The sequence below is a fragment of the Cololabis saira genome, chromosome 11 (assembly GCF_033807715.1).
Source record: "Cololabis saira isolate AMF1-May2022 chromosome 11, fColSai1.1, whole genome shotgun sequence".
NCBI lineage: Eukaryota > Metazoa > Chordata > Actinopteri > Beloniformes > Belonidae > Cololabis > Cololabis saira.
The window spans coordinates 32,255,084-32,278,274 of record NC_084597.1 but is presented as its reverse complement, the minus strand read 5'-3'; the positions used below and the strand labels follow the sequence as shown (position 1 = coordinate 32,278,274).

Below are 23,191 nucleotides of genomic sequence, written 5' to 3'. Positions count from 1 at the left end.
ATGAGAACATTTGTTTTTTCTAAATTATCTAATAATCCCGTTTTGCACACTCAGGATGCGTGATACTCAAGTAACTATTTCCTGCCATTCACATGAGTAACCAGCAGAGGGCAGCATTGTAACTATTTAAAACGGGAGCAGAGTTTGTATAATTGAACATTTTCAGATTTTTGTTGCATTAAATAATCTTGGCACCTGTTTCTTTTGTAATTTGTCTCCACAAACACATGCACTTCCCATACATAATTTGTCATCAGTTCCCTCGCCTTGTGACGTGTTTCTGCTCAACCAGTGATTTAAGGATTATAATCTTGCTAAACGCGGGGCCTCCTGAACTCCCTTGGTTTGACCTCATATCACATGCTGTGGGCAGAAAGTGTCATCCTGTAGCGAGGGCAGTGCCAAAGCTTTGCTTCTTTATTTTTACTACATTTCCAAATCAGTTGCTTTTTTAAATATACCCTATGTAGCTATCAGTGTCGTTGACCATTGAAGCTGATACTTTGATACTTTGAGGAAGTTTGACAGTAAAGGCATGAAAATATCAGTGATTTTGTTCATTTTTCCATGTGCTGACAGACTCGTCAGTCCCTTTAAGTGTCGCTATGAACCAAAGATAATATACCACGTAAACCCGTTCAATCATTGACTTTCAGTGGGAACACCAACAGTTTATCTTCACCTTTGTTTACAGTTAATAAGTAAGAGATAAGGCTCTTAATATCTGCATGTGTGACTAGGCTGTAGATTATCTATTAAAATGAAGCGTGGATGTTTTTTTCTTTTAGGAGGGGCAGTGACATGAAAGTACCAATTAGACCGTCACCAGGAGACATGACAGCAGTGTCTGAAAATATAATAACTGTTGGAGAAAAACGGGCTTGAGTGTGTTACCTCATGGACTAATGGGTACTTATGTTTTGCTCAATGTTGCTCTCATCAGGATTTATGGAGACATGGAGATATTCATCAGAGATATTGGAGAGAGAGATATGGAGATATTCATCAGTTTTTCTGGATGTGTATTGCTTTAAACTTTTATAAATCATCAATCTACAGAGGCCTGTGTATGTGTATGTAAATACACTTCATATTGTAACGTATATGTCTCTATATATGTATATTATTTATTTATGTGCACTGATTTATATACTGTACATATATATATAGTTTTTATTTTAAATTCATGCATAAATATAGTTACCTATACTAATAAATTGCAATACAGCCCACAATATATAATAGCTGATAAATGTAGGACAACTACAGTATTTACTCTCAAATAGACACATTGGTCTTTAGTGAGAACTGCACAATTCTTTTTTTTCTTTTCCTCTCCCAATTAATATGTACTTGTACTAGTATACGACTTATATTGGTATACTTACAGATGTATGACCAGTTAAAGATACTTGTATTCATACTTCATTTTTATTTAATTGATATATGTCAATGCAGCATCTCCCCCCAGCGTTGACATAGACACTTAAGTATATTCAGACTTACATGCATCCCAAACACACTCCACACACACTCCACACACACTGCACCCACAGCACACACACGTCACACACCAACATTATACAACTGAAAGGGAATGCTCTTCTCGTTCGTAAATACCTGGTTGTCCTACATTTAAATGTCTCCTATATTACACACTGATTCACATACACGACAAAACATCACATAGTCAAACTGCCTGTAACACTGTTTTGTCTTTTCTTCCTCCACGTCCCACCGTCAGTAATCTTAGTCCTTTTTGGAAGAATTTTTTTTTGTCCTCTCTTGGGATCAATAAAATATGGTAGACTGTCAAGATGGCTGGTGAAGGAAACCAAGCCCACCCCCATTGCAAGATTTAAATGCATATATATATATAATAAATATATATATATATATATATATATATATATATATATATATATATATATATATATATATATATATATATATATATATATATATGGCTTTTAGGTTTTTTCCAAACTTTGTATTAACTGTTAATATGTATGCAGGCAAAGGGCAAAAAAGTATAGATAGTAGTAGAAAATAGTGTATTCAAAATATTGATTCTCTCTAATATTCTTTTGTGTTGGCAAACTATTGACTGCTATATCTGTAAACTATGTGCAGCAACCATATTGATTAGGGTTCAAGCAGACATGGAGCAACTATAAATGTTTTCAACATCAGTGTTTGAAAGTACCACAAGCATAAATTGCTAGATTGTGGTCCAGCGAGGGATTTGAAGCCTGGAGCTTTACCTCCCACAGATTATAAAATGCTGACGGCATCATGACTCCCACAATAATCAGACACACATAAACTCTAAAGATTTGTTTTATTCAAGAATTGAACATTAAAAAATGTGTTTTTAATTGTTGAATGTCAACGCTATGTCACAAAATTTGACAATTTGACAATTTACAATGAAAGTTAAGGACACTTCAAAGAAATCAGAATCATTATAAAGTTAACTTAATGCATGGACATGTCCAATTCCACAGTTAATTTAATAAAATACAAATATATTTTATGATCAGCAGGGCTACAGAAAAGTCAGGATTTGAACACATTCTGTACATTATTTTTGTGTTGTTACAATCACAAACTTGGTTCCAACAGGAACAACAAAAACAGTAATTTAAAAAAAGTAAAGGAGTCTGAAATAACTGACAACCTTCATGCATATATATATATATATATATATATATATATATATATATATATATATATATATATATATATTAGGTTAAACAATGGCAGTGAAAGTTTTGACACTTTAGTGTTTTTCAGACTTGTACTCGTCCCTTTTACTAACTACTGCTGCAGGCTGCACAGAGGGGGATACAAGTATGTTAAAAAGAGTCCTGTTCTGAAGGACAGGCTCTGTAAATCCCCCGTTCCTATGTAAACCTTCGTCTCCCTCCAGACACGTATCCTATAGATCAGTAAGAGCTTATCAGTCCTTTCGGAAATAATTTGAGGTTCAAGGTAAAGCTGGCACTTCAGGAAATGGCAGCTAAGTTTTCAAGTCTGGAGTCTGAACTTGTTGATTTAAGCCATTATGGTCTCTAAAATAGCTCAAAAAACTTTCCTAGTGTAGCATATGAACTGTGTATACCCCCCCCCCCCTCCCGAAAAAAACAACAAAAAAACAAAGAACAAACAACCTGTTAATCTAATTGACTAAACGGGAAAAGGAAAGAACCACTTCCTAACAACTCTGCAGTGCAGCATTAAATCAGATTTAATATGTATCAGTGTTTGAAGCTTTATCACACATTCTTCACTGACATCTTTAATGCTCTATCAGGGGAAGTTCCTAAAACGCACCGAGGGACATTTGAAAGACTTGTCCACATGTCCTAGATGTCTGATTTTCAACAATGAAAATAAGCATCACGAGTACAAACAGAGCACAAAGCCCATGGGTGTGTATGATTTGTCTTTCCGCCTATTTCCTTTACCTTCAGTAGAAACGAAGTGAGGGAATTCCACAAGAGACAGCAATAGAGGAGAGCTTTGTAGCAGCTTTGCACTTAAAATCTGTAACCAAATAATTTGTGATGCAAGAGAAAAAGATTGGTTACACTTTTTTTTTGTCACGTGTGAAATTTTCATGAGGTTTTTAAACTTCAAAGGCATTAACTGTTAACTATAGTGACACATCAGTGAATATATTCTTGATATCTCTCTTTTTCATGCCTGCCGTTTACTTAGGCCAAATTAATTAAGTCTTTTGAGTCCAGCTCTTTAAATCTTAGAAAATATATAGATCTTGGAAAACAAAACAAAACCTACAGTATCTTCTCAGTGCTCCTGTCTTTGGCAGATCTACGCCATAGACTCGTCTGACCTTTTGTCTGCTGCATTTGCTCTGTTTGCGTGCAGAACTGCAGCATGAACGGTATGAAAGAGTAAGCTGCTCATATCTTTGTCCTTCTTCCCAAACAACTGTCCTTTCTGCAAAGTATCGATGATGGAAGTATTACAACAGGCAAACAGTACACTCACACCAATCTCCTTATATTCCTTGATCAAGCCTTTAAAAGTGGCCATGCCTGTGGAGTCCGTGAAAGGCATGGCTGAACAGTCTAACACGATGGTGTGGAAGGCCAGGGCTCTCTGGATCAGCCCCGCGGAAAGTTCACCATGTTTCTCCCCATTTGCCTTGGCTTGCTTGACGGACATTTCTTTGGCCTTCTTCTCTGCCTTTCTCCTCTTTGTCAGCTCCAAGAAAGGCTCCACTCCGACAGCTTTGTAAAGAGATTTGAGGAAAGAGTCTTTATTGGCGTAGTACAGGGGAGCCTGGAAGCGGAAAATGTGAACCCGAGGTGGCGGTGTGAGGTTGGTGTATTCCTCTGAGTCCTCATAAAGATCAGCATCACCGGCCTGGCCGAGGAGAGAGACCTGAAATCAAGTAGAAACATACTGATATAGTGATATGCACATTGGTGAGGTTGTACCTTATAAGATGACTTTCATATCAGCTTTCAAAAATATATACCGTACTTTCTGGACTATAAGCCTCACCTGCATATAAGCCGCACCCTCTCTATTTTTTTTTTAAACAATTAAAAAAAGATATACAAGCCGCACCTGCATACAAGCTGCATCCGCTCTATTTAAAAAAAAAAAAAGCTATGCAAGCCGCAGATATTTATGTTGTTAGATTAGATATTTACTACATGTACAGAAGGATTTTGAACTGTAAATGATGTACATGTTTGTACCTAAATAGATCCTTTCCTAACAGTGTCTTTTAACACGGCAGCAACTTTGCTGATTAAAACGGGACAGAACCAAGAGAAAATAACCGGTATTTATTTATCTATTTATCTGTTTGAAATCTGCTTCTACTTCTATCTGCTAAAGAAGAAGTAGCGTATTTTTCTTTCCATTTATTTTGTCTTAGTTTTGATTCTAATTCCGGTTAGAGTGCCCCGAGCGGTGGAAGAAAAATCCACAGAATAGCTGCACCTTTGTATAAGCTGCATGGTTGAAAACCTATGAAAAAAGTAGCGGCTTATAGTCCAGAAAATACGGTATACATTTTTTTAATTTACACACCTTTGGGTTCTGCGTCTTAAAGATGATGCAGCTCATGGAAAAGACGACGCCAATGAGCAAGCCAAGCTCCACACTGATGAGCGCTGTGGCTGACATGGACACCAGCCAGACGATGGCGTCGCTCTTGCTGTCACGCCACTTAGCTGGAACATCCTTGAACTTCCTCAGCGCTCCCCGGAGGCTAACGATGATGATGCAGGCCAGGACGCACTTCTGGAGTGCGTAGAAGAAAGGTGCGAAGAAGAGGAGGACGAGGAGGACCACCAGGGCGCTGATCAGACTTGATACCTGGGAGAGAGGCTCTTAAAAATCATGTTCTGGACTCTGAATCTGGAAAGATCTTTAGTATACTTATGGAGGCAGTTTTCCTTTTAAAAAACCTGGGACTTGCCAACACACTTTGACAAAGTTTCTGAAAGAAACTGAGCTTCTTATTTCGTGTCACTGACCAATTCACCATCTGACTTAAAATTTTCTAAGCAAGTACATGTGGTGAGTACGACGGAGTATTAGGGCCAAACTAAGACAAAAGAAAAAGGAAATTACGAGAATAAAGTCATAATATAATGAGAATAAAGTCGTAATATTATGAGAATAAAGTCGTAATATTAAGAGAATAAAGTCGTAACATTACGAGAATAAAGTCGTAATGTTGCGAGAATAAAGTCGTAATATTATGAGAATAAAGTCGTAATATTATGAGAATAAAGTCGTAATGTTGCGAGAATAAAGTCGTAATATTACGAGAATAAAGTCATAATATAATGAGAATAAAGTCGTAATATTATGAGAATAAAGTCGTAATATTAAGAGAATAAAGTCGTAAAATTACGAGAATAAAGTCGTAATGTTGCGAGAATAAAGTCGTAATATTATGAGAATAAAGTCGTAATATTACGAGAATAAAGTCGTAACATTACGAGAATAAAGTCGTAATGTTGCGAGAATAAAGTCGTAATATTATGAGAATAAAGTCGTAATATTATGAGAATAAAGTCGTAATATTACGAGAATAAAGTCGTAACATTACGAGAATAAAGTCGTAATGGTGCGAGAATAAAGTCGTAATATTATGAGAATATAATTCATGAGAACTCTAACAGGAAGAGCTTCTTGTCCCTGTGTTAAAATGAGGAATATTGAGCATCTTGTGAAGTTATATTTATATATTTATAATATATTACGACTTTATTCTCGTAATATTATGACTTTATTCTCGTAATTTTACGACTTTATTCTCGTAATATTATGACTTTATTCTTGTAATATTATGACTTTATTCTCGTAATTTTACGACTTTATTCTCATTACATTATGACTTTATTCTCGTAATTTCCTTTTTTTGTTTTTTTGTTTGGCCCTAATACTCCATCGTAGGTGAGCACATCTACAGTATAAGATTTACAAAAAAGACAAAAAAAATAACTTAAGATGAAATGGATTTGAGTGTTTCAATAGTCTGCAGTTCACCTGAGTCTGGCAGCCCGTTGAATCCTTCACCATGGTCTTTGCTAACGCTGCACTGGTGGTGAAACAGTGGAAGAAGGAGGGGATGATGTTACACAGTCCGATGGCCAGCATCTCCTGGTTGGGACGGACCGTGTAGCCGTTCTTCTTGGCAAACATCTCAGACAGGGACACCGTGAAGGCAAAACTACGTACGAGAACAGGTGAGATTGTAAATGTATCTTTGTTTTTACTGTCACATGCTGTCTGTGTTTTAACCCACTTGTTTTTTAGTTTAGTTTTTTTTTTAGTTTAGTTTAGTTTATTTTCGGTCATGACACAAAAAAAAATAAAAACCAAGAATAAAAATGACAACAAGAAAACGTTAAATTGTTCAAAGAAAACATAACAAAAAAGTTTCCAGTATACAAATAAACAAATAACATCTAGACCGAAAAAGGGGTAGGCTGAAGCAAAGCTTATTATTTGCCTACCCTCAAAAAGATTAATTAAATTAATAAAATAAAAGCAAAAAGTAAGAGAAAGACTGCCAGTAAAACAAATTGCCTCTGTAGGGATAACAAACATTCCTCAAAAAATAAAAAAGATTTTTAAAATAAAGTTGCATCTACATGTTACCTTCATCCTTAAAAATCAAAGCAAATCACCAATTAAATAAATACCCCAAAAAAACTTGTTTATTATGGCTAAAGGTCAAGAGGTTTTGATTCTGATTAAAAATAAATAAAATAAATAATACATTTACAGTTGATTTGTCTGTTGTCAAATTTCCAGTTTTAGGAATTAAAGATATCAAATGAAGCTTGTCTCAGCAGGGGCAGAGAGTAGCATGTATCTAGATGTATCTAGTTGTGAGTAAATCTCTCAGAGAGACCACGTACCATCACAGCCAGAGGGTAATCTGGTGAATAAACTCATTCTATTTTAAACTAAATAAACAGGAAATGTTGATAGCAATCCAAATATGATGTTAAATTCATTGTACTAACCTAATGACTGCCAAAGGAATGGCATCCAGCGCCACCCTTGGCATCAGACTGACGGCAGGCACCTGGGGAGGGATGAACCCTGTGGGAATGTGACCGGAAACACTGGAGCTATAACGGGAGTTCAACTCCCCAAAGTGGCTGGCCAGCGTAGCTCCTGCCACTACTACCAGCTCTGTCGGCAGAGGGATCTTTAGACGATCTTTGTAGCGTTCCTGGATCTCTTTCCCTGTCACTAGAATTCAAAATGTACATGGGATTTCCGTCATAAATATGGATCATTCAATGCAGTTCAGATTTGAGTATGTGTGAAGTTGAATGACGGACCTAATACTAAAATACAGATGGCACTGGTGATTAAGTCACAAAAGTTGGTATTTTGAATGTTGGCAAAGATGTTGATCCAGGTAACAACCACTGTCCCGTATCCCTGGTGACGAGGAATCTTCAGACCCAACAGGTATTTAGCCTGCACAGTCAGGATGGTGAAGGAGGCTCCCGTCGCAAAGCCATCCAGCATGGGAGCAGAAAGGTACACGGAGACAAATCCTAGCCGAAACACTGCCATCATAATCTGTAGAAGAAATCAGGATGTGGAGGAGGGAAGGATAAGAAAAAGTTAGAAAAAGAAGATGGGAGGACAGAGAGTAACGTTTACACAAAAGACAAGAACATTCATGTTAAATTGAGGTGATTTTCATTCAGGAGATTTATAGATCCTGGTTAAAATCCATATCGAGAAAGCAAAACAGAATTGAAAAAGTGTGAAAATGTGCCATTAAACCGGATGGAAAAGGAAAAGGTACTGCACAGAATTAAAAGTATGAGGGAACATTATCTTTTTTTAAATTTATTTATTAACATACAGTGCAAACAGACAAAAGACAACATCAGTATGTGTGTGTGTGTGTGTGTGCGTGCCGTGTTTGAGTGTAAATAAGATGAAAATAGATACATAAATTGAGAATATTAATTCGAGAGTAAACAAATAAATCATTATCATATAGAGTGGTGTAGCATGTTATCATATAAATATAGCATAATAAATATAGTAATATCCTAATATAACATAATTTTTATAAAATGAGGGAACATTATCAACCGTCTGTATGTGTAAAATGGCCATGTCTGAGTCTGAGATCAGACCTGGAAAAGTTCTTACTTTCAAAGTTGATATTTCATTAAAAGCGTTGTATTTGTTCTTTTACCTGATAGACCCCAGCCAGTAATGTAAGAGCAGCAGCGATGCTGATGGCATAACACTCCTTACTGCACTGCACACCCATCAGCTCCACGGTGTGCACAGTGAGGTTGGTAAGTGTGTCATTATCCATACCAAGTGGAGATGTGGAGTCGTCATCGAGGTCAAAACCAGCCAGGAACACTTCCCTGTCCACCACCTGCAGACAAGTGCACAATGAATGACGGTCAAATAGTTTAATATTAAGTAACATTGTAACTGGTAAGTAATATAGCTTATTTCATATTATATAGGCTTACCAACAAAAGTGAAATATAATCCGTTGAATAGTGTTACAGTTGAAATGTAGAAAAAAATATAGTTTTAATTTTTAATAACCTTAAATTATGAATATTTTAATTATAATATTAAATTCAATAAAACAAGAAAAAAACAATGTATGAAAAAAGGTCACTTGTACCAAAAAAAGGTTATTTAACCCTTTAAAAACCAAAGTATGATAAGTGATTTTTTTACAGACTGTGAAAAGAACTGGACAAACACCAACTAACTAAGTTAGCACAAGCTAGCTATTTAAGCTTAGCTCATGCCAAGCAATGATGTTACTGAATGTTATCTTACATTCACTCTGACTGAATCTGTCCATATTCCTTTCTGGTGTCACTACCAAAACCACTTTTTTTTTTTTATAAAGAATTATCGTGCTCTTCTATGTCTTTATTCACAGCTTAGCAGTCAATTAGACTGAAAGTGCTGACAGCTAAAGTCATGACAGCTGATACAACTGACTTCAGTGCAGCTGTCACTTAAAAACCCAACAAAACAACACCCAAATTGTGCATAGATTTGTGGTTTAATGACATTTTAACAATGGGGTCAGTGGTAACAACGGCAACTTTGTTGCTATTGCAGACAGCCCCTAGTGGCCATTCAAGAAATTGTAATAGTCCCTACTTCTGCAATGGCTTCAATTCTAAAAACTAATGGATGTTGCCCCTGGGCTTGTTACCTGTCCAACCATGAGGCTCATGAGGCTGAAGATCCCCACGGACACATGTCTGGATGTCCCCATCAGGAAGTAGATAATGTTAGCGTAGAATGAGGTATACAAGCCATAGATGGGCTCAACACCTGCCAGCAGGCAGTAGGCAATGGCCTGTGGTACCAAGATGATGCCCACGATGATCCCAGACATGACATCACCCCAAATGTACTCTCTGAGCTTGTATTTGGGCAGCCAGCGCACGACAGGGAAGAATCCTGTCAGGGTGGATCGGACTCTTGGTGCAGAACATGTCACGCTCTTCTTCAGCTTGGATTTTAAGACCGAAGCTGTAGACTGTCGCTGGCGAACCCGCCGTTCCAGGAGGGGTGCCGGTTCCACCGGGGTTTCTGTGACCTTTGATAGCTCTTCCATGATTTAGGTGAGGAAGAGGAGGTAGCACAAGCAAAGGAAGAAGTAGAGGATGTGGGGGTCAGCTGAGCTCCTGAAAACAGGAAGAACAGAGACAGTCAAATTTACAATTAGTTTTCTTTCCATACCGCATATACAGTGTGTACTTTACGTTAAAGATATGAGAAAAAATTTGTTCACATCAGTATAGACCAGGGGTCGGCAACCCAAAATGTTGAAAGAGCCATATTGGACCAAAAACACAAAAAACAAATATGTCTGGAGCCGCAAAAAATCTTGTATAAGCCTTAGAATGAAGGCAAATGGCAAAAGGCAAAATGTCGAGAAAAAAGTCAAAATTTAGAGTAAAAGGTTGAAATGTCAAAATTAATGTTGAAGTACAATCATGAGAAAAAAGTCGAAATGTCGAGAAAAAAGTCAAAATTTAGAGAAAAAGGTCGAAATGTCAAGATTAATGTTGAAGTACAATCACGAGAAAAAAGTCAAAATGTTGAGAAAAAAGTCAAAATGTCGAGAAAAAAGTCGAAATGTTGAGAAAAAAGTCCAAATGTCGAGATAAATGTTGAAGTACAATCTCGAGAAAAAAGTCGAAATGTCGGTAAAAAAGTCAACATTTTGAGAAAAAAGTCAATATGTCGAGATTAAAAAGGAAAGGAAAAAGGAAGAAAAAAGGAGAAAAAATAAAAAAGAAGAAAAAAAGAGAAAAAAAAGGAAAAAAGAGAAAGAAAGAACAAAAGAGAAAAAAGAAGAAAAAAAGGAAATAAAAGGTCAAACATTTTTGAAAAAGCTCCAGGAGCCACTAGGGCGGTGCTAAAGCTAAAGCTAAAGCTAAAGCTAAAGCGGCGCATGTGGCTCTAGAGCCGCGGCTTGCCGACCCCCGGTATAGACACTCATGTTCTGTCTGCATTTTTCCACGCTAAAAACAGAGCTCCGTGACACCACTACTGATTTAAAATGGCAAGATATTACCTAATAGTAAAAAATTAAAAAAAGAACATACTACACGCCGTTAGTCTTTTATGGACAAAAGGGCAAAGAGCGTTTCTTCAACTGTAGTTACGGTAGTTACAGTGTAATTATTTTTTTTGTACCTTGTCAGGATTAAATATTAACTCTTGTTACAGATTTGGACAAACAGGTGTCTAAGTCTTAATTAGCTAGTTTTCCCACAGAACAAGTTTCTTTAGGGATTTGACGTGCAACTGAAACTCCTGCCTTGTCGGGGTTTTCTCCACAAAGTGGAAATAAATGCAATAACATTCTATACAGTGCACATGTACAGCATTTATAAACAGATAATTGTGGGAAATTTTGTCTTTATTAAATCTCTAAACCACACAAGATTGTCATTTTTAATCAGATTTAAAAACACTGATAACCTTAAACTTCACCCAGGACGCTACAAAAATGATCTTTCAAATTGCCTGTGGTTTAAAGGTGAAATACTCAGTTTTTTTCTTTCAACCCTTCAGCGCAGCTGTATTATGTTAGGCACAGTTTGTATTAGAAAATAATACAAACTCTAAAACAATTTTCAGTCATGTGACTGTCTGCAGGGTCATGTGGCAGAGATCCCTCAAAATATGCACACATCTAATGGCTTTTACCATTTAATGTGTCACTGTAGTGCCACTGCCAGGCTGAATCTGGGGGGTTTCATGTCAAGTGAGGGAATGGCATGAAATTTAGAGCCAGGATTCATGGTAAAACCAAATCCTGCTGAACTTGGTCATTTTGGCAGCAATGACAGGTCAAAGTTTTTACAAACCGAGTCAATTAATCTTCCCCTCATTGAACAGTGGATTTATGAAAAAAAAACATAAGTGAACAAGTTATTAAATCTGTATACCTTACAGTTTTAGATGCAAAAGTAAAAGAAACAAACATTATGAGAGTTATGAACTGTGGACTTTGAGAGGGAATGTAAATGTTGCCTTTCATTCCTTTTATCTTTTTCTCTTCATAAAACTTTGAAGCCAGATTTCATTTAATATCTGGCGCAGACATTGATCATAGCGTGTGGCATGCTTTGAATGTAGTTCAATTTGATTTAAAGCAAAAAATATCACAGGATTGACCTTCGTTATGTCGTCTGCCGGCTGTTATTATTAGTGGCCTCTATGTTTGTGATTTATTGGAAGTTTTGAATGTGTTCTGTATTAGATTTTCAACTTATGGCGCTTAATTAGGTTTTCATGAACGTTCACATGAAAGTATACCATGAACAGAAATTAGTGGCCTTTTGATAGCCTTGAATAACAATTCTTGCTCAGTCATTGATCAAGTGATCAGCACATGCGTGACACCCACACATGAAGCCTGCGGTCAGCATGTTGCTGACAGCTTCTCCTGCTGGGTTACTAATACCCGGTAGCAGCTGCTGTATAGCTTCTGATAACTGTGTCTCAGAAACCATAAAGCAGTGTAATTGACATGTAATCTGCCCTTGTCTTCGCAACGCTGCTATGTACTTTGATTTAGGCTTCCGTGGCAGTGCCGGCGCTCAGGAACTGATATGACATGAAATGAAGACGTGTGAAGTACAATGTAGTTTCACTGTTTTCGATAGTAGTTTTGAGTTAAAACTTTATTGTGGTTTTCCTCTCCTATTTGCTGACTTTTCCTCTACTTACTCCCTGGAGGGGGTTGTACTCCGAGTTGAATAAGCGTTCACTTTGCATAGAAACGACCCCTTTAAGCAAACCTTTACCCAGAGCCCAGTCTGTGTTCAGATGGATGTCTTAAATCTCACCTGATGTTTTTAAATTACACAAGACACAGGAGACAATTAATGTTACTTTTCACACAAGTGAGCACAAGAGCTACCTTACTTCAGTGAGCCATAAATAACTGATCAGCGAAGCATGAGTCACATGGGTCTTTTTTTTAGGAACAAATAAATACAATTTACATGAGTATCAGCCCTGAATGGCAGTGAAAGAAATTGATTGGTTGCTCTGCCAGCTGTTCCTAATCATTGTTCTCCGCCTCATATTGCCTGAGACAAAAGCCTTTCATTTAGCCGTGAAATCTTTCTAATATGGTCATTTAAAAAGTCTACAAACTTGAGCTGATGAGATCAACGTTAAAATAGCCATGAGGGATAAGCTGATTCATCCTTAACTGTTGCTCATATTTAGTCTTTTTAGCCTTTCTTTTAATCAAGTCATGCTTTTCTGTACTGCTTGATCACTATTTTTTCTTTTACATGATGCCAAGAGCCATTGTCTTCGGGTTTGGCATTGAATGGCTTTGACTTTGACTGCAGTGTTTTCAGTCTGCAAAGGAAGACTAAAAAAAAAGCAATTAAGTTGTGTTTATTATAGATAAACACAATTTTATAGTCTGATTGTAATGGCTGAAAGCATGAGGAAATATTGCAATCACTGAGTATCCTGAGATATAAAAGAGACATTTGACATGTTCATTTTAACACAAACCAATAAAGACATAATATAATTAAATCACATCTGCTGATAGTATAAAAGCCTGGCAATCAAAGGCAAGCTGATTTGTGGCTAACTGTGTTTTAAAACTACACCCAAAGAATAAAAATCACCTTGAGAAACATGAGTGGTCATCATTGCTCATTCACAAACTCCTTCTAAATCCTCCCTGTCAGAGCTGCTCCGGTGCAGAGTGATGGTTACTCACCTGTAGAGTCACGGCCTCATGGATCAAGCTTTACTGTGTTGTAACAACTCACTTTTGGGTTGACTCCTTTAACCTCTTCTCTTAATCTAAGTTTCTGTCTCTTCAGCTCTGTATGTGTATGTTTCAGCTCAGATATCCTTCAAGCAGCCGGATAAGATAACTGCAGCCCTTTGCTCACCCTCGCACCACTCCCCATTGGCTTGATCACTGAGAGTGGGTGGGCCTTGCATTTAAATGTGTGAGTGTGTGTGAGAGCAAGAGGTCAACTTTATTACTGGATCACAGAGTTTATCTGCAGGAGCTGTAATAGTCACTGCAAAAGGAAAATGGTAGACTAAGTGGATTAAATGACAAGAAGAAGATAAGCCATGAAGTGCTGTTGTTCGAGGAAATCAAATTATGCCAGATGTGAGGAACTGATTGATTGATTGATTGATATGTTTATTTGGTCACGTTGTTGAAGTTAGTCGTCGATACAAAGTTTTTTCATGTAGATCAAGCAAGGACCAAAAGGTGTAGACTGAAGCCAAAGCTTATTTTGTCTACCATTTTAACATAATATAACCACTACAGTGCAAGATTTGAAAAAAACGAAAATAAAAAAAAACAAAATAACTACGTGAGAGAGAAAATAAATAAATAAATATATATATATTCATACATATATATATATATATATGTATTTAATATACATATATATATATGTATGTAATATATATATGTATGTAATATATATATACACATACACATACATACACACACATACATATATAGTACATATACATATACATATATATATATATATATATATATATATATATATATATATATATATATATATATATATATATATATATATATATATATATATATCAGCATCAAGATGTGCATACATTCATCCACATGCACCAAACCCACTTATATATACATTGCTGTGCATACATACATACATATACTGTATGCACTTGTTTATACCTGTATACACATACATACATGTACATACATACACTCATCTACACATACATGCAAACATCAGCATTCATATACATGCATCCTTCCATAGACATAATACACACATAATTCTGTCCATAATTTTGCAATACATTTACATAATGTGGCTATGCCAATGATTTATAATTATTTATGATCGTATCTTTATACATATTTTTGAAATATTTTAGTGTATTACACAGTTTCATTTCGGTATCAAGGTTATTCCACAGATTGACTCCTTTTACTGAGATGCATCTCTGTTTCACGGTCGTTCTTGTCTTGTTTTTCATAAACATGCATATTCCTCTCAGTTCATAATGACTGACTCTTCGTTGGAAGAGCTTCTGACCACAGTCAGGGAGCATGTTACTATTTATTTTAAACATCCACCAGGTCATGAAATTTAAGAGTATGTGAGTTAATGTATTGATTGTTGGTTGATGAATAATAATCTGCATTATTTATGATCCTGATAGCCCTTTTCTGTAAAATAAAAAGCGGATTTGTTATTGATTTATATGTGTGTCCCCAGACCTCCACACAGTAGTTAATGTATGGGACTAGGAAACAGCTGTATAACAGGTGTGATTAATTTTGGTTGAGGATGTCCTTTATTTTATACAATATTCCTATGGCTTTGGATAATTTTGACTTGACATGGTTTACATGTGGCTTCCAGCATAGTTTGTAATCGATAATAACACAGGAACTGGTAGTGATGTGATCCTACAAGGTCGGATAAAAAGTCATCAAGTGTGAAAACGTATTCATGTATTTTAGACTGGTTGATTACCATTTCATGATGTACACGTTCTAAAAAAGTTGGAGTGCTGTGTAAAATGTAAATAAAAACAGAACGCAACGTTTTGCAAATCTAAGAAAGCCATTTTATTCTCACAAGAGCATAGAAAATCAAATGTTGAAAGTGAAACGGCTTACCATTTAATGAAGAAGCTCGTTTTGAATTTTGACAGCAGAAAAACCTCTCAAAAAAGTTTCTATATAAGCAAGTTCATTATGTCATTAAAGGAGTCCAATAATATAAAGAAATCTCTGTAAGTATAGAACATGTGCTCATGATATTTTATTGGTGGCCTTCAGGCAGCACCTTTTTAAAAAGAATAGGTATAAGTCTGTAATAAAATCCATTGCATGGACTCAGAAATATAAGAGTACAGTTTACTGTTCAATCCACAAATGCAGGTTAAAGGACATGGAAAGTAAAAGCCACATAAGAATATGATCTAGAAATGCTGATATCCTCCGTGGACCAGCAGTCATTTAAAATGGACAGAGGTAAAGTGGAATGTTTACTGAAATGTAAAGCTATTTTGCACACCATGGACACCACTTGCTCCATACTAAGGAAGCAGGCCCAGCCTGTAAACAGCACTCAGTTCAAAAGCACCTAATCTCTGGTGAGGTGCAATAGGGCCTATGAGTAGCTTACACATCTTAAAAGGAAACATCAATGCTAAGAATAAGTGTATTCAGTTTAGAGCAACATGTGCTCCCATCCAGCCTTTCAAGAAAGGCTTTACATCCTTCAACAAGCAAATGCTAAACCACATATTACATCCATTACAAAGGCATGACCTGAAAAGTAGAATAAAGAAGACTTAGAACTTTTGAGGAGCTTTCATTGAATATCAGTCAATGATGGGACAACATTCTTCCCCCAAAACTCCAGCAACTGGTCTCCTCACTTCCCAAATGTATATGGACTGTTATTAAAAGTAAAGGGGATGCTACATCGAGAGGAACATCCCCCCATCCCAACTTTTTTGACTTGTGTTTCTGCCATCAAATTCAAAATGTCCTTCTTTAAAAAAAAATCAAAAAAATCAGTTTAAACATTTGAAATGTTTTCTATGTTTTCTACTCTGCTCTTTAACTGGAACCCTCTGAGCAATGCTGTAGCAAACATAAATGCAGGATAAAACCTCTGTATGACTGCTGAATTATTTACTTTCACTGACTGGATGAAATGTTTCTAGCCCAAATTTGATGACTGACTGGTGAAAAACATGATGGACAAATACAACATGCAAGACTATGAATAACAAAGTAGAACAACCTTTAGCAGAGTTAACTTAAAGTAACTATTTTCTGCAAAATCTTGTCAGTCTCACTTTATTGTGGAGTTTTGTCAACTTTTATTCAGTTCAGGACTTTAACAGCTCCATTGCAAAACACTTGATTTCTCCTTTTTCAGCCGTTCTGTTGCACATTTGGTGGTGTGCTTGGGATCATTTTCCTGTTGCCTGACCCCTCTGCAGCATGAGCCAAAAATGTCACTCTTACAAAACAACTCCACTTTGATCACATCTGCCCAACAGACGTTTCAGAAGGCTTGACTTTTGTTCAGGTACAACATTGTAAACCCAAGCCATGCTGCCTGGAGTTTTTAGATAGAGGAGGCGTGGTAACCCTGGTAACCCATTCAAACCTATTTGTGCAGACTTTCTTTAATTGCACTTAGGGAATACATTATGTTATAAACATACTAAAGTCTTCTTCTCTCAGCTTTTCCCTTTAGTTGTTGCCACAGTGGGTCACCTGTTTCAATCTTACCCTGTCACACCACCCAACATATCCTCTTTCACCACATCCAGAAATCCCCCCTTTGCTCATCCCATATTTCTTCAGCTCGGCAGCTTGTTCTCCATCATCTTGTACCAATATATTCACTGTCCTTCCTCTTGTGTCCAAACCATCCCAATTGAAGTCTGAATTCAAGTTGATGTTTTTTTTTTCTTTTTCAGAGCATTGGACATATTTCCAATCCATCCATCCATCCATCCATCCATCCATCCATCCATCCATCCATCCATCCATCCATCCATCCATCCATCCATCCATCCATCCATCCATCCATCCATCCTTTGTAGCCTATCTCAGCTGCTTGCAGGCACCCATATCTTATTAGGGCCTGAGCACTTACAGTGCGAAGGCCCTATTGTATCTGTAGGAATTTTTCTTTCTTTCTTTCTTTCTTTCTTTCTTTCTTTCTTTCTTTCTTTCTTTCTTTCTTTCTTTCTTTCTTTCTTTCTTTCTTTCTTTCTTTCTTTCTTTCTTTCTTTCTTACAAAAGGAGGGCCAAATTTTGCACGCAAGCCAGGCCTGGCGAAAAATTTGATATTTATTGGTTTGCAATAATGGGCGTGGCAAAATGGCTCATCAGCGCCCCCCGGAAAACTTTGTGCCTCAAGCCCCACGATACGGTTTGACGTACATGCACGAAAATCGGTACACACCTGTATCATGGCGCAACTTAAAGAAAAGTCTATGGGCGTCATGCCTGAAACCGAACAGGATGTCGGCCATTTTGAATTAGTCGTGTCATTTTGGCGAAATTTATGCCATTCTTTCGGCAGTTAATACGGCCCGAACCGTAACGTGCACCCAGGTGTGTTATACATCAAAATATGCGTCTCCATCCCCTGACACCACGCATTACTTTTCTCTTTCAAAAGCGTTACCGTGGCGACGCTAGACACCAAAAAGCGCGCCCACCCTTCATCTGATTGGTTCAGACAGAAAAAACTTTGCGCCTCAAGCCCCATAATACGGTTTGACGTACATGAACGAAAATCGGTACACACCTGTATCATGTCGCAACTTAAAGAAAAGTCTCTTGGCGCCATGGCCGAAACCGAACAGGAAGTCGGCCATTTTGAACATTCTGAATTAATCGCGTAATTTTGGAGCAATTTATGCCATTCCTTTGACAGTTAATACGGCCCGAACCGTATCGTGAACCCAAGTGTGTTATACATCAACATGTGCGTCTCCATCCTGCGACTACACGCATTACTTTTCTCTTTCAAAAGTGTTACCGTGGCGATGCTAGATGCCAAAAAGCACGCCCACCTTCATCTGATTGGTCCATATTTGATAGTTCCCCAAAAGTCACCAAATTTTGCACCCAAGCCAAGCCTGGAGATAAATCTGATATTTCATGGTTTGCATTAATGGGCGTGGCGTAACGGCTCAACAGCGCCCCCTAGAATACTTTTCTCTGCCATAACTTTTGAAAGGTTTGACATAAAGAGTCGTGGGTGGTGTCATGGGACTCGGTATTGAGTCCTTGAGCTTCTTTGGCCTTAATTAGCTCCGCCCCTTCTTCTGATTGGTTGTCCCATTTTTCTGCTATAACTTTTGAATGGTTTGACATAGAGAGTCGTGGGTGCTGTCATTTCTGATATGCTTATGGGGGCGGTGGCCGTGAGTGCGAGGGCCCGTTCATCGCTGCTTGCACCTGTAATTATTAGGGCCCGAGCACCTTCAGTGCGAAGGCCCTATTGTATCTGTAGGAATTTTTCTTTCTTTCTTTCTTTCTTTCTTCTGACGAAAGGAGGGCCTTTTTGCCCCCCTAAACGTGCCCAAAAAGTCACCAAATTTTGCATGCAAGTCAGGCCTGGCGAAAAATTTGATATTTAATGGTTTACATTAATGGGCGTGGCAAAATGGGTCAACAGCGCCCCCCGGAAAACTTTGTGCCTCAAGCCCCACAATACGGTTTGACGTACATGCACGAAAATCGCTACACACCTGTATCAGTACACAACTTAAAGAAAAGTCTCTTGGCGACATGACCGAAACCGAACAGGAAGTCAGCCATTTTGAATTAATCGTGTCACTTTGGCACAATTTATGCCATTCCTTCGGCAGTTAATACGGCCCGAACCGTAACGTGCCCCCAAGTGTGTTATACATCAAAATGTGCGTCTCCATCCTGCGACAACACGCATTACTTTTCTCTTTCAAAAGCGTTACCGTGGCGACGCTAGACGCCAAAAAGCGCACCCACCCTTCATCTGGTTGGTTCAGACAGAAAAAACTTTGCGCCTCAAGCCCCATAATACGGTTTGACGTACATGAACGGAAATTGGTACACACCTGTATCATGTCGCAACTTAAAGAAAAGTCTCTTGGCGCCATGGCCGAAACCGAACATGAAGTCGGCCATTTTGAACATTCTGAATTAATCGCGTAATTTTGGAGCAATATGAGCCATTCCTTCGAGAATTAATACGGCCCGAACCGTAACGTACACCCAGGTGTGTTATACATCAAAATGTGCGTCTCTATCCTGCGACTACGCGCATTACTTTTCTCTTTCAAAAGTGTTACCGTGGTGACGCTAGACGCCAAAAAGCGCGCCCCCCTTCATCTGATTGGTCCATAATTGATAGTTCCCCAAAAGTCACCATATTTTGCATGCAAGGCAGGCCTGGCGAAAAATTTGATATTTCATGATTTGCATTAATGGGCGTGGCAAAATGGCTCAACAGCGCCCCCCGGAAAACTTTGTGCCTCAAGCCCCACAATATGGTTTGACGTACATGCACGAAAATCGGTACACACCTGTATCATGTTGCAACTTAAAGAAAAGTCTCTTGGTACCATGGCCGAAACCGAACAGGAAGTCGGCCATTTTGAATTAGTCGTGTCATTTTGGCGCAATTTATGCCATTCTTTCGGCAATTAATACGGCCCGAACCGTAACGTGCACCCAGGTGTGTTATACATCAAAATGTGCGTCTTCATCTTGCGACTACCCGCATTACTTTTCTCTTTCAAAAGTGTTACCGTGGCGACGCTAGACGCCAAAAAGCGCACCTTCCCTTCATCTGATTGGTCCATATTTGATAGTTCTCCAAAAGTCACCAAATTTTGCATGCAAGCCAGGCCTGGCGATAAATTTGATATTTCATGGTTTGCATTAATGGGCGTGGCCTAACGGCTCTCTCCTTCAAAATACACTAAACACCTGTTTCTCTCCTGCGGCCTCTTGGGGCAACTGTCCCCTAAAAGTTGCTTCACTTAAGATTAAACCAATGCAAACAAAATTAAAGCTGCAAGCAGCGATGAACGGGCCCTCGCACTCACCGCCACCGCCCCCCATAAGCATATCAGAAATGACACCACCCATGACTTCCTATATCAAACCGTTCAAAAGTTATAGCAGAAAAAAGGGACAACTAATCAGAAGAAGGGGCGGGCCTAACGGCTTCTTCTGATTGGTTGTCCCGATTTTCTGCTATAACTTTGGAATGGTTTGACATAGAGAGTCGTGGGTGGTGTCATCAGATTCTGTATGGAGTCCTTGACCTTCATTGGCCTGAATTAGCCCCGCCCCTTCTTCTGATTGGTTGTCCCTTTTTTCTGCTATAACATTTTAATGGTTTGACATAGGAAGTTGTGGGTGGTGTCTTTTCTGATATGCTTATGGGGGGCGGTGGCCGTGAGTGCGAGGGCCCGTTCATCGCTGCTTGCAGCTTTAATTATTATTATTATTCTTGCATGGTTTTGTTTGATATATACCAAAAAGTGGGAAATGTTCAAGCAGTCACTAATGTTAAAGCTCCACAGTAATCTGTTGTTCCAGCTTCAGCATGGTTTATCGTCGTAGCATAAATTTACCAGTATATTTGACACTTTTAAGCTCTAAGTTTAAAGTCTGGCAAGCTTAATGTGAAATGAACAAATGCCTCATCTGAAAGAATGAATGAGAGAGAATAAATGGTGCTGGGATTTATGGGGTGTGAGACAGTGAGTCTCTGTGTGTGTGTGGTTGTGTGTCCATGTGTGCGTCACTGTACATGCTGTTCTGAATGCCGTCATTGTAAAGCTGTGGTCATTTACTGCTTAATGTTACTTTTCTGGTCTCAGTCACAGTTAATGTCGCCATCACCTTTGTCACACTAAACATGAGACTGCAGTGTCACTTCCTGCTCACCACAAAGCATACTTACAATAACAAGATGTGAGCGGTTTCCACCTGCCCGACTTGTTATATTTTTGCAGATATCTGCATGTGAACCTAAACCTCATTATCTTGCTCTGTCTGAAAATATTATTGCACTGCCCCTTTAAATCCTCTGGCAGCCTCCATCTGTCTGCAGCTCTGCCCTGCTGCATGCACATCATGTGTTTAATTTCAAAGCAACACAGAGGATGGTGGACTCACCCAGAGAGCAGGAGCAGCCGGAGTGTGTCGTGGGGGGGACGTCGGCCATGCCTCCCCGAGTGATGCCCCCTCATTTAACATCAGGCCACTCATCTATGCTGCCTTCCACTCTGATGGCCTCTTCCTGTTTCCTACTGCAAAGCATGATGGGAGCACCAACAACAGTCTCGTTCATGTCTTCCGATTGAAGCCTTGCAGGAGGGGAGGAGGTGACAAAAGGAGAGGCTCGGGGAGGAGGGAGGGCCGGCTGCAGATTGAGGATTATCATGGTGACTACAATCCCACTTGTGTTGATGTGATTGTACAGATTATATCCTCCTTTGACATCAAAAACTGAAGTCAGATCTATTTACATTCATTATGTTATATATACAGTATATAAACTACACTTTTGCATTTAATTTCACTACTTATTCTCTGGAGCATACAAAAGCACATATTTACGCATAACTTTACACTAACCCTGAGGTCTTAAAAAAAAAAAATATATATATATATATATATATATATATATATTTATATCCACAGTGCAGTATTACAAGACAAAAAAACACTCATCATCATGATGCTGCTTTTTATTTTGAAAAAGAATGAATGAGCCGAAAGAAAAGTATACTATCAAGGGAATTATAAGACTTGTCTTCATATCGGGACCTTATGAAGGTTATCTGGACTTCTTATAGTTATGCCCGGCACATGAAATACACAGAAAATCGATTTTTTTTCATTATTATTTAAGGTGTTTATTATATATTGAAATTAAAAAAACACTCACAATTATTTCTATAACAGTTTCTAAATAAAGTATATTTTTTATCATAATGAATACACTGGCTCATTGTATATACTTTCTTTCTTATTTATTGATTTGATATTATTCAAACTTTGTTTATTGTATAAGGATTTTTTATTATGGGGTTGGTAGAGAAATTTGTTTATCAAATACGATACATCTGGCATTATATGGATAAGAAAAAAAAAAAAATAAATAAATAAATATATATATATATATATATATATATATATATGTATAAAACATATTTATTTTTCCGCATTTCTCTTTTTCTTTTTCGACGACGGATTCGGTTTTCTTTTCCACGTCTATGTATGAAAGTGTATCCATTCCTTCTTTTTCTCCCAGCCCCAGAGAAGATACCACGCGGGTATCTTCTCTATCACTTCTCTATCTCTCTATCTATCTTCTCTATCTACAGCCATCGGTCCCTTTCTCTATATAACTCTGTTTTTAATGGACGTGAACCTAGAGCGTTAACAGCATCAGCCTCTAACCTGCAGCTGCATCTTCTGGATCTGATTCTCCGCTGCAGCGACTGGGATGGAGGACGTGACGTCACCAGCAGCAGAACTAAACCAGAGGAAACTACTTATAAATGTTATATTAAGGATCTTTGTTATGACATTTCGCCT

At 38.0% G+C, this 23,191-nt stretch overlaps 1 protein-coding gene across 3 annotated transcripts; it reads right to left on the bottom strand.

The window, feature by feature from the left end:
- Positions 1 to 2,327: 2,327 nt before the first annotated feature.
- slc26a1 (solute carrier family 26 member 1) lies at positions 2,328 to 21,890 on the bottom strand. Of its 3 annotated transcripts, none has more exons than XM_061734359.1 (8): positions 21,764 to 21,890; positions 9,737 to 10,214; positions 8,735 to 8,926; positions 7,854 to 8,100; positions 7,530 to 7,761; positions 6,544 to 6,727; positions 5,074 to 5,361; positions 2,328 to 4,413 (listed from the first exon to the last, which is right to left on the bottom strand). In XM_061734359.1, exons 2-8 carry the CDS (start codon positions 10,142 to 10,144, stop codon positions 3,838 to 3,840), a joined length of 2,127 nt encoding a protein of 708 aa, XP_061590343.1. In that variant the 5' UTR covers positions 10,145 to 10,214; positions 21,764 to 21,890; the 3' UTR covers positions 2,328 to 3,837. The 3 variants fall into 3 exon arrangements, with proteins under 3 accessions (XP_061590343.1, XP_061590344.1, XP_061590342.1); XM_061734360.1 differs by lacking the exon at positions 21,764 to 21,890 and adding an exon at positions 13,848 to 13,958; XM_061734358.1 differs by lacking the exon at positions 21,764 to 21,890 and adding an exon at positions 13,796 to 13,951.
- Positions 21,891 to 23,191: the final 1,301 nt, after the last annotated feature.

Coding starts and splice junctions, on each gene's coding strand:
- slc26a1 (XM_061734359.1), bottom strand. CDS start 10,144: ATGGAAGAGCTATCAAAGGTCACAGAAACCCCGGTGGAACCGGCACCC. Junction 8,927..9,736: donor TGAGCCTCATGGTTGGACAG/GTAACAAGCCCA, acceptor ACTTGTCTGCAG/GTGGTGGACAGGGAAGTGTT. Junction 7,762..7,853: donor CATCTGTATTTTAGTATTAG/GTCCGTCATTCA, acceptor TTTGAATTCTAG/TGACAGGGAAAGAGATCCAG.